The sequence below is a fragment of the Anolis sagrei genome, chromosome 12, assembly GCF_037176765.1.
Source record: "Anolis sagrei isolate rAnoSag1 chromosome 12, rAnoSag1.mat, whole genome shotgun sequence".
Taxonomy (NCBI): domain Eukaryota; kingdom Metazoa; phylum Chordata; class Lepidosauria; order Squamata; family Dactyloidae; genus Anolis; species Anolis sagrei.
Genome location: NC_090032.1, coordinates 1,140,303 through 1,152,802, shown reverse-complemented (window position 1 = coordinate 1,152,802; position 12,500 = coordinate 1,140,303). Strand labels below are relative to the sequence as shown.

At 42.0% G+C, this 12,500-nt stretch overlaps 1 protein-coding gene across 5 annotated transcripts in view; it reads right to left on the bottom strand.

Annotated features, from left to right (window-relative positions):
• Positions 1 to 12,500, bottom strand: part of LOC132764462 (protein S100-A1) — a 14,346-nt gene that overhangs the window by 527 nt on the left and 1,319 nt on the right. Inside the window, exons 2-3 of one of the 5 annotated variants that reach the window (XM_067472626.1) lie at positions 5,761 to 5,997; positions 3,951 to 4,105 (exon numbers count right to left, since the gene is read on the bottom strand). In XM_067472626.1, the coding sequence (XP_067328727.1) occupies positions 3,951 to 4,091 (141 nt within the window). In that variant the 5' untranslated portion in view covers positions 4,092 to 4,105; positions 5,761 to 5,997. The remainder of the gene's footprint in view (positions 1 to 3,950; positions 4,106 to 5,760; positions 5,998 to 12,500) is intronic. The other 4 variants (XM_067472627.1, XM_067472628.1, XM_067472629.1 and 1 more) reach the window with 4 other exon arrangements.

Genomic DNA, 12,500 nt, shown 5'->3' with positions numbered 1-12,500 from the left:
ACATTTCTCCCACATCCATGGCAGGCATCCACAGAGGTTGGGAGCTCTGTTGGAAACTAGGCAAGTGGGATATATATACACACACACACACACCACACACACACACACACACACACTAGCCGTACTCTGCCATGGGTTGCTGTGCATTTCCCAGGCTGCCTGGCCGTGTCCTAGTAGCATTCTCTCCTGACATTTCTCCCACATCCAAGGCAGGCATCCACAGAGGTTGGGAGCTCTGTTGGAAACTAGGCAAGTGGGATATATACACACACACACACACACAACACACACACACACACCCACTAGCTGTACTCTGCCATGGGTTGCTGTGCATTTCCCAGGCTGCCTGGCCGTGTCCTAGTAGCATTCTCTCCTGACATTTCTCCCACATCCATGGCAGGCATCCACAGAGGTTGGGAGCTCGGTTGGAAACTAGGCAAGTGGGATATATATACACACACACCCACTAGCTGTACTCTGCCATGGGTTGCCGTGCATTTTCCAGGCTGCCTGGCCGTGTCCTAGTAGCATTCTCTCCTGACATTTCTCCCACATCCATGGCAAGCATCCACAGAGGTTGGAAGCTCTGTTGGAAAGTAGGCAAGTGGGATATATATACACACACACCCACTAGCTGTACTCTGCCATGGGTTGCCGTGCATTTTCCAGGCTGCCTGGCCGTGTCCTAGTAGCATTCTCTCCTGACATTTCTCCCACATCCATGGCAAGCATCCACAGAGGTTGGGAGCTCGGTTGGAAACTAGGCAAGTGGGATATATATACACACACACCCACTAGCTGTACTCTGCCATGGGTTGCCGTGCATTTTCCAGGCTGCCTGGCCGTGTCCTAGTAGCATTCTCTCCTGACATTTCTCCCACATCCATGGCAAGCATCCACAGAGGTTGGGAGCTCTGTTGGAAACTAGGCAAGTGGGATATATATATACACACACAACACACACACATACACACACACACACACACACACACACTAGCTGTACTCTGCCATGGGTTGCTGTGCATTTCCCAGGCTGCCTGGCCGTGTCCTAGTAGCATTCTCTCCTGACATTTCTCCCACATCCATGGCAAGCATCCACAGAGGTTGGGAGCTCGGTTGGAAACTAGGCAAGTGGGATATATATACACACACACCCACTAGCTGTACTCTGCCATGGGTTGCCGTGCATTTTCCAGGCTGCCTGGCCGTGTCCTAGTAGCATTCTCTCCTGACATTTCTCCCACATCCATGGCAAGCATCCACAGAGGTTGGGAGCTCTGTTGGAAACTAGGCAAGTGGGATATATATATACACACACAACACACACACATACACACACACACACACACACACACACTAGCTGTACTCTGCCATGGGTTGCTGTGCATTTCCCAGGCTGCCTGGCCGTGTCCTAGTAGCATTCTCTCCTGACATTTCTCCCACATCCATGGCAGGCATCCACAGAGGTTGGGAGCTCGGTTGGAAACTAGGCAAGTGGGATATATATACACACACACCCACTAGCTGTACTCTGCCATGGGTTGCCGTGCATTTTCCAGGCTGCCTGGCCGTGTCCTAGTAGCATTCTCTCCTGACATTTCTCCCACATCCATGGCAAGCATCCACAGAGGTTGGAAGCTCTGTTGGAAAGTAGGCAAGTGGGATATATATACACACACAACACACACACACACATACACACACCCACTAGCTGTACTCTGCCATGGGTTGCTGTGCATTTCCCAGGCTGCCTGGCCGTGTCCTAGTAGCATTCTCTCCTGACATTTCTCCCACATCCATGGCAGGCATCCACAGAGGTTGGGAGCTCGGTTGGAAACTAGGCAAGTGGGATATATATACACACACACCCACTAGCTGTACTCTGCCATGGGTTGCCGTGCATTTCCCAGGCTGCCTGGTCGTGTCCTAGTAGCATTCTCTCCTGACATTTCTCCCACATCCATGGCAGGCATCCACAGAGGTTGGGAGCTCGGTTGGAAACTAGGCAAGTGGGATATATATACACACACACCCACTAGCTGTACTCTGCCATGGGTTGCCGTGCATTTTCCAGGCTGCCTGGCCGTGTCCTAGTAGCATTCTCTCTTGACATTTCTCCCACATCCATGGCAGGCATCCACAGAGGTTGGGAGCTCTGTTGGAAACTAGGCAATTGGGATATATATATATATATACACACACACACATATACACATACACTAGTTGTACCCTGCCACCCATTGCTGTGGCCCTTTCTATGTATATGTGTTTTGTGTGTGTATATATATGCATATATGTGTATATATGTGTGTTTGCGTATATATATATATATGTGTGTGTGGTTTTGCACATGCATGGTAATTTATTTTTTAATATATATTTTTTGGCTTTTTAAGTCTCTTCTGCTGCATTTTTATGAGTGATGGTCACTTATTGGCCTGAGAGGTGTATTGTGTCCAGATTTGGTGTCAATTGGTCCAGTAGTTAATCCCACAAACGAGCATTTTTACTTTTATTTTTATTTTTATTTTTATTATTTTTATTATTTTTATTATTTTTATTATTTTTATTTTTATTTTTATTTAATTTTTATTTTTATTATTATTTTTATTTTTATTTAATTTTTATTTTTATTTTTATTTTTATTTTTATTTTTATTTTTATTTTTATTTTTATTATTTTTATTATTTTTATTTTTATTTAATTTTATTTTTATTATTTTTATTATTTTTATTTTTATTTAATTTTAATTTTTATTATTTTTATTATTTTTATTTTTATTTAATTTTAATTTTAATTTTAATTTTTATTATTTTTATTATTTTTATTATTTTTATTTTTATTTTTATTTAATTTTAATTTTAATTTTTTTATTATTATTATTTTTATTATTTATTTATTTCTGAGGAAGAATGTCCAGGGTGGGAGAAAGAACTCTTGTCTGTTGGAGGCAAGTGTGAATGTTGTCATTGGCCACCTTAATTAGTATTGAATGGCCTTGCAGCTTCAAAGCCTGCCTGCTTCCTGCCTGGGAGGGGGAATCCTTTGTTGGGAGGTGGGTGGGAGAAAGAACTCTTGTCTTTTGGAGGCAAGTGTGAATGTTGCCATTGGCCACCTTAATTAGTATTGAATGGCCTTGCAGCTTCAAAGCCTGGCTGCTTCCTGCCATGGGGAGGGGGAATCCTTAGTTGGGAGGTGTTCGCTGGCCCTAATTGTTTCCTGTCTGGAATTCCCATGCTTTTTTTTTTAGTGTTCAGCATTGGCCAGCTTGATTAGTATTGAACGGCCTGATTCAATAATAATAATAATAATAATAATAATAATAATAATAGTCTTCTTCCAGCTTGATTAGCATTGGCCAGCCTGATTAGTATTGAACAGCCTTGCAGCTTCGAAGCCTGGCTGCTGCCTTTGTTGGGAGGACGCTAAATAAAGGAAGCAGCCAGGCTTTGAAGCTGCAAGGCCATTCAATACAAATCAGGCTGGCCAATGCTAATCAAGCTGGAAGGAGACTATTATTATTGTTATTATTATTATTATTATTATTACAGAAACTTTTTTTTAGTGTTCAGCATTGGCCTTGCAGCTTCAAAGCCTGGCTGCTTCCTGCCTGGGGGGAAATCTTTAGTTGGGAGGTGTTAGCTGGCCCTGATTGTTTCCTGTCTGGAATTCTGGAAGGGCATTCATTGATTATGACGTCAGTGTTTGGATTCTCACCCTTTTTTTTAGTGTTCAGCATTGGCCTTGCAGCTTCAAAGCCTGGCTGCTTCCTGTCTGGGGGGAATCTTGAGTTGGGAGGTGTTAGCTGGCCCTGATTGTTTCCTGTCTGGAATGCTGGATTACGACGTCAGTGTTTGGACCGCCACCTTTTTCTGCTTGGCATTGGAGGCCCATCAGGGCTGGCTACGGGGTTGTGGAGGTCGGGGGTGATGGGAGTTGTAGTCCCTTACCTCCAGGAAGCACCCCAGCTCGCTCTGGAGCAGCTCCTTCAGCTCCTTCTTGCTCAGCTTGTACTTGTCTCCTTCTTTGCCCGAATAGCTGTGGAAGACGGAGATGAGGCCCTCCATGGCCGACTCCAGCTGGGAAGCCATCGCTGTTCCTGCTGCTGTTGTGAAAACACAAGCATCCCACTAGCCTTGGAAGGAAGGGACCCCAAAGGCCATCCAGACCCACCCCGTTCTGCTATGCAGCATTCCATCCCTAACAACAGCTGACCATACAACCTCAATATTTCCAAAGAAATAGACAGATAGATCCCAGTCCATATAGAATGATACCATCAAAGCCCTCCTAACAGATGGCCAGTCTTGGTACATACATACATAGATAGATCTATATGTAGGTAAATAGGTGCATACATATATAGATAATGCATAGATAGATGCATAGATATATTGATACATAAATAGATAGATATGTAGGTAAATAGGTGCATAGATAGATAATGCATAGATACATAGATGCATAGATATATCGAAACATAGATAGATAGATGCATAGATATATTGATACATAGATAAATATATACGTAGGTAAATAGGTGCATACATATATAGATAATGCATAGATAGATAGATAGATGCATAGATATATTGATACATAAATAGATAGATATGTGGGTAAGTGCATGGATAGATAGATAATGTATAGATATATTGATACATCGATAGATATGCATGTAGGAAAATAGGTGCATACAAATATAGATAATGCATCGATAGATAGATAGATAGATAGATAGATGCATAGATATAGTGATACTTAGATAGATTTATATATAGGTAGGTGCAAAGATAGATATATAATGCATAGATAGATAGATGCATAGATATATTGATACATAGATAGATATATATGTACGTAAAGAGGTGCATACATATATAGATAATGCATAGATAGATAGATGCATAGATATATTGATACATAGATAGACATGTAAGTAAATAGGTGCACACTGCACACAGATATAAATAATGCATAGATAGATAAATATATAGATATATTGATACATAGATATGTAGGTAGGTAGGTGCATACATATATAGATAGATGCATAGATATATTGATACATAAATACATATATATATAGGTACGTGCAAAGATAGATAGATAATGTATAGATAGATTCATAGATATATTGATACATAGATAGATATGTATATAGGTAAATAGGTGCATACATATATAGATAATGCATAGATAGATAGATAGATGCATAGATAGATAGATAGATAGATAGATGCATAGATATATTGATAGATATATTGATAGATAGATAGATAGATGCATAGATATATTGATAGATAGATAGATGCATAGATATATTGATAGATATATTGATAGATAGATAGATAGATAGATGCATAGATAGATGCATAGTTGGAAAGATAGCTAGACATAATCCTAGAGTTGGAAGGCACCCCAAAGTAGGTCATCCAGTCCCACCCTCTTCTGCTATGCAGGAATATACCATCCGATCCCTCCTGACAGATGGCCATCCAGCTTCTGTTTCAGGCCCTCCAGGGAAGGAGACAGATGGATGCAGAGTTAGATATACTAGACATACGAGACATACAGCGACACACTAGAAATGTAATAACAGTAATAATAACAACAACAATAATAACAATGATAGATAGAGATAGATAGATAGATAGATAGATAGATAGATATAGACAGATAGATAGATTGATACATAGAGATAGATAGATAGATAGATAGATAGATAGATAGATAGATAGATATCGGCATCCTCCTCACCTTTGTGCTGTCCAAAAAGCGAGTGTCCGAAAGAGCCGGTCACTCGGCGGCTTTAAATACGGCCGGAGAGCCTTCCCCTGAAAGAGAATCCGATACCAGGAACTGGACGATCCGGTTGATGTCCGAATCGAAAGACCAGCGGGATGGGCCAAAGGAGATTAGCTGTGCACACAAGGGAGAGAGGGCTTCACTCTCGGTGGAAACCGTGGTCAGCGCCTCGGTGGCTTGGCTGGAAGGCTGGAAATTTTTTGGTGGGGGGGGGGGGGGGGGGAGAAAGTCCTATGAGGGACGGAAACTTAATGCTTTCCTATGACCATCCTGAAAACACCTGTGATGGAAAACCACTGGAGGCAACGCACTGGTCCATCATCCCCAACCAGAAAATATGGCTTTTTCTGTGAACTACAATGTATAACTACATCTCCCAGTATCCACAGAGTAACTGACTACATCACCCAGTATCCTCTGAGTGTTGAACTACAACTCCCAGTATCCCCAGAGAGCTGCACTACATCTCCCAGGATCCCCTGAGTGCTGGACTACATCTCTCAGCATCCACAGCATGCCGAACTACAACTCCCAGTATCCCCAGAGTGCTGAACTACATTTCCCAGTATCACAAAGTGCAGGACTACAACTCCCAGTATCCTCTGAGTGCTGGACTACAACTCCCAGTATCCCCAGAGTGCTGGACTACATGTTCTAATATCCCAGCGTGCTGGACTACAACTCCCAGTATCCCCAGAGTGCTGAACTACATTTCCCAGTATCACAAAGTACTGGACTACAACTCTAGTATCCTCTTACTGCTGGACTACAACTCTCAGGATCCCTTGAGTGCTGGATTACATCTCTCAGCATCCACAGAATGCAGGAATACATCTCCCAGCATCCCCTGAGTGTGGACTACAACTCCCAGTATCCCCAGAGTGAAGGACTACATCTCCCAGCATCCACAGAATGCAGGAATACATCTCCCAGCATCCCCTGAGTGTGGACTACAACTCCCAGTATCCACAGAGTGAAGGACTACATCTCCCAGCATCCACAGAATGCAGGAATACCTCTCCCAGCATCCCCTGAGTGTGGACTACAACTTCCAGTATCCCCAGAGTGCAGGACTACATCTCCCAGCATCGCCTGAGTGATGAACTACATCTCCCAGTATCCCCAGAATGCTGGATTACAACTTCCAGTATCCTCTGAGTGCTATACTACAATTCCCAGTATCCCCAGAGTGCAGGACTACATATCCCAGTATACCTAGAGTGCAGGATTACAACTCTCAGTATCCCCAGAGTGCTGGACTACATCTCCCATCATCCCCAGAATGCTGGACTACAACTCCCAGTATCCCCAGAGAGAAGGACTACAGTTCCTAGCATCCCAACAGTGCTGGACTAAAACTCCCAGTATCCCTAGGGTGCCACACTGTGACTCCCAGTATCCCCAGAGTGTCAGATGACAACTCCCAGTCCTGCAACTCCTAGTCTATCATGAAGTGGTGTCCAAAGGCATTCATTGGAAGGCCAGGGATCACCCCCATAGACGGCGATATCTGGCAGAGAGTCTTCTGATCTCAAACGATTTTCCGAAATCTCAGTGCCAACGGGGTCGAAGATCAATCCTCGGCCTGCGATTGCTGCCGTTGAGGGAGGCCCACCCCGTAACCGATGCCCTAATAAACAGCAGCCTGGCCGGGTATCGATGTCCTTCCGGGCGGCGAGGGGACAATGGCGCTCGGGAGGGGGCCCGGATCGCGTTGCGGACCAGAACAAGGGCCCCGCTGAGCGAAAAGAGGCGAAACCGGACCCCGGAGGAGCCAGGACGGGCCGGATCTCCTTACAGGACGAGGAAGAATACACCGCTCCGGCATTAAAGATGCAAGAGGAGGGCCATGAATCATGGATGGCCGGGACACGCTCCCCTCTCGGGGTCAGGACTTGGGGCACCAAATACATTTTTCTTTGGTTTTTGGTTCCGAAAATTGAGGGGCACATTAAGTTCGGTGCTGCGTGAGATTCGACTCAATACGGTATAGACTTTGGCCTACCCTCCAGGTGTTTTGGACTTCAACTCTCACAATTCCTAACAGCCAGTGTAGATACTTAAGAAGTCAGATCTATCTATTGCTACCTGAAAGTAGGCATCTCTTAGATCCATCACTCTGCTATCTAGCTGTCTATCTATTTATCTATTGGGACCTGAAGGTAGACCTCCCTTAGGTCCATCATTCATCTATCTATCTATCTATCTATCTATCTATCTATCTGGACCTGAAGGTAGGCCTCTCTTAGGTCTATCTATCTATCTATCTATCTATCTATCTATCTATCTATCTATCAGAACCTGAAAATAGGCATCTCTTAGGTCTATCGCTCTATCATCCATCTATCTATCTATCTATCTGGACCTGATAATAGGCATCTCTTAGGTCTATCACTCTATCATCCATCCATTCATCTATCTATCTATCTATCTATCTATCTATCTATCTATCTATCAGAACCTGAAAATAGGCATCTCTTAAGTCTATCACTCTATCATCCATTCATCTATCTATCTATCTATCTATCTATCTATCTATCTATCTATCAGAACCTGAAGGTAGGCCTCTCTTAGGTCTATCACTCTATCTATCTATCTATCTATCTATCTATCTATCTATCCTATCTATCAGAACCTGAAAATAGGCATCTCTTAGGTCTATCACTCTATCATCCATCTATCTATCTATCTATCTATCTATCAGAACCTGAAAATAGGCATCTCTTAGGTCTATCACTCTATCATCCATCCATCCATTCATCTATCTATCTATCTATCTATCTATCTATCTATCTGGACCTGAAGGTAGGCCTCCCTTAGGTCCATCACTATCACCTACCTATATATCTATCTAGCTGTCCATCTATCTATTTATCTATTGGGACATGAAGGTAGGCCTCCCTTAGGTCCATCACTCATCTATCTATCTATCTATCTATCTATCTATCTATCTAGCTATCTAGCTATCTAGCTATCTATCTATTGGGACCCAGAGGTAGGCCTCTCTTAGGTCCATCACAATCTATCAGTTGGGGCTCGGATATAGGCCTCTCTTAGGTCCATCACTATCTATTTATCTATCTGTTTGTCTATTGAGAGCTGAAGGTAGGCTCTCTTAGGTTCATCACTCTTCTATCTATCTGGACCTGAAGGTAGGCCTCCCTTAGGTCCATCACTATCTCCTACCTATATATCTATCTAGCTGTCCATCTATCTATTTATCTATTGGGACATGAAGGTAGGCCTCCCTTAGGTCCATCACTCATCTATCTATCTATCTATCTATCTATCTATCTATCTGTCTGTCGGGACCCGGAGGTAGGCCTCTCTTAGGTCCATCACAATCTATCAGTTGGGGCTCGGATATAGGCCTCTCTTAGGTCCATCACTATCTTATCTATCTATCTATCTGTTTGTCTATTGAGAGCTGAAGGTAGGCTCTCTTAGGTTCATCACTCTTCTATCTATCTATCTATCTATCTATCTATCTATCTATCTGGCTGGACCTGAAGGTAGGCCTCCCTTAGGTCCATCACTATCTCCTACTTATATATCTATCTAGCTGTCCATCTATCTATTTATCTATTGGGACATGAAGGTAGGCCTCCCTTAGGTCCATCGCTCATCTATCTGTCTATCTATCTATCTATCTATCTATCTATCAGGACCCGGAGGTAGGCCTCTCTTAGGTCCATCACAATCTATCAGTTCGGGCTCGGATATAGGCCTCTCTTAGGTCCATCACTATCTATTTATCTATCTGTTTGTCTATTGAGAGCTGAAAGTAGGCTCTCTTAGGTTCATCATTCTTCTATTTATCTATCTATCTGGACCTGAAGGTAGGCCTCCCTTAGGTCCATCACCATCACCTACCTATATATCTATCTAGCTGTCCATCTATCTATTTATCTATTGGGACATGAAGGTAAGCCTCGCTTAGATCCATCACTATCACCTACCTATATATCTATCTAGCTGTCTATCTGTTTATCTATTGGGACCTGAAGGTAGGCCTCTCTTAGGTCCATCACTACCTATCTGTTGGGACTCGGATATAGTCCTCTCTTAGGGAAATCACTATCTATTTATCTATCTGTCTATTGAGAGCTGAAGGTAAGCTCTCTTAGGTCCACCACTCATCTATCTATCCATCTATCTGGACCTGGAGGTAGGCCTCTCTTAGGTCCATCACTATTATCTATCTATCTGTCTATCTATCTATCTATTTATGTATCTATCTATTGGAACCTGAAAGTAGGCCTTCCTTAGATCCATCACTATCACCTATCTATCTATCTGTCTGTCTATCTATCTATCTATCTATTGGGACCTGGAGGTAGGTCTCTTAGATCCATCACTCTATCATCTTAGGTCCATCACTCTATTGTCTATCTATCTATCTACCTATCTATCTATCTATCTATCTATCTATCTATCTATCTATTGGGGCCTGGAGGAAGGCCTCTCTTAGGTCCAATACTCTATTATCTATCTATCTATCTATCTATCTATCTATCTATCTTCCATCTATCTATCATCTATCTATCTATCTATCTATTCAATAGATAGATAGATAGATAGATAGATGATGGAGTGATGGACCTAAGAGAGGCCTACCTCCAGGTCCCAATAGATTTTATTGGGACTTGGAGGTAGGCCTCTCTTAGGTCCATCATTCTATCATCTCTCTCTCTCTCTCTCTCTATCTATCTATCTATTGGGACCTGAAAGTAGGCTTCTCTTAGATCCATCACTCTATCATCTATCTCTCTGTCTGTCTGTCTGTCTGTTGGGACCCGGAGCTAGGCCTCCCTTAGGTCTATCTATCTCTGTTAGGACTTCTCTTAGGTCCATGTATTGATCTATCTGTTGGGACTCAGATATAGGCTTCTCTTAGATCCATCCCTCTGCTATCTATCTAGCTATCACAACCTGTAGGTAGGCCTCTCTTAGGTCCATCACTATCTATCTATCTATCTATCTCTATCTATTCGGACCTGAAGATGGTCCTCTCTTAAGTCCACTCTATTATCTAGCTAGATCTATCTATCTATCTATCTATCTATCTATCTATCTATCTATCTATCAGGACTTCCCTTAGGTCTATCTATCTATCTATCTATCTATCTATCTATCTAGTAAACTATTCCTATCTATCTATCAGTACCTCGTAACTCGATTGATTATCTGTCTATCTATTTATTTATCCATCTATCTGTTGGGACTTGGAGGTAGGCCTCACTTAGGTCCATCACTATTATCTATCTTTCAGTCTATCAATCTATTGATCTAATATATAATACTAATGTTATGAGTGATGTATTAATACTATGCTAATAAAGTAGTATGTTGTATGTACATGTACATATGACTTGTAAGCTGCTCTGAGTCCCCTTCGGGGTGAGAAGGGCGGCATATAAATGTCGTAAATAAATAAATAAATAATATTATATTATTCTATTAGTATTCTATTATTGTATTATTATAATTATATTATATTTTATTTTATTTTTGTATCATTATTTCATTATGATTGCATTATTCGTGTGTGTGTGTGTGTGTGTGTGTGTTTTCATCTCTTCTAACTCCACTCTGCCCCATTTGCAAGAGCTTGGAATCCAAAAATACAGCATAATGGGAGTTGTAGTTTCTCAAGTACTGGGGTCCGAAATGTCCAAAATGCATTGTGGTTTTTATACGCAGCTTATATATTATTCCTTTTATACATAATATTTTTTGAAGCCAAATAGTTGTGTTCCTCAAGCAAAGTTACTTTTTTTTATATTTGGGGTATTTAAGGTGCAATACCACTTTCTGCCACCAGTGGGCACTGCACCCTATTGTCTCTTATGAGGCCCAACCCAGGAAAAAAAGGAGAATTTCAGCACATTTTTGAGGATCCCAAAGAAACCTTCAACAACAACAACACTTTATGACCTGCCTCTCCTTGTAGAATTCATTTCTACAGTGCCGATTAGTAGATTTATAGAGTGGGAGGGGGCTACGAAGGCCATCCAGTTCAACCCTCAGGAGGCATTCTAACCCTCTCACCAAACTCCCATTGAGACCCACAGACCTGCCCCTCTGTTTATGTTTATGTATATATGCAGAGCATAGCCAGGAGGAACCTTCTAACTTCAGGATGTTTTTCTATTCTTATTCTTCTAACAGAGGCTAGATGGCCATCTGCCAAGGGGGCTTAGATGGTGCTCTTCCTGCAGGGTAGAAGGGGGTTGAGATTTGGTCCCTTACAAATCTAGACTTCTGCATCTGTCTATCTATCTATCAATCATCTGTTTTTCTATCTATTTACCAACCTATCTATGCATCTATCTATCTCTGCACATATCTATCTATCATGGCAGAAGGGGGTTGGACTAGCTGGCCTTCTTTGGGACCCCTTCCAACTCTAGGGTTCTATCTATCTATCTGTCTATCTATTTATCTATCTATGCATGTATATGTGTCTACTTATCTACCTACTTATCTATCTATGCATCTACCTATCTACCTACCAATCTATGCATCAATATATCTTTGCATTTACCTGTCTGTCTGTCTGTCTGTCTGTCTGTCTATCGATCTATCGATCTATCTATCTATCTATCTATCTATCTATCTATCTATCTATTATGGCAGAAGTAGGTTGGAGTGGATGGCCTTTGGGGACATCTATCTATCTATCTATCTAT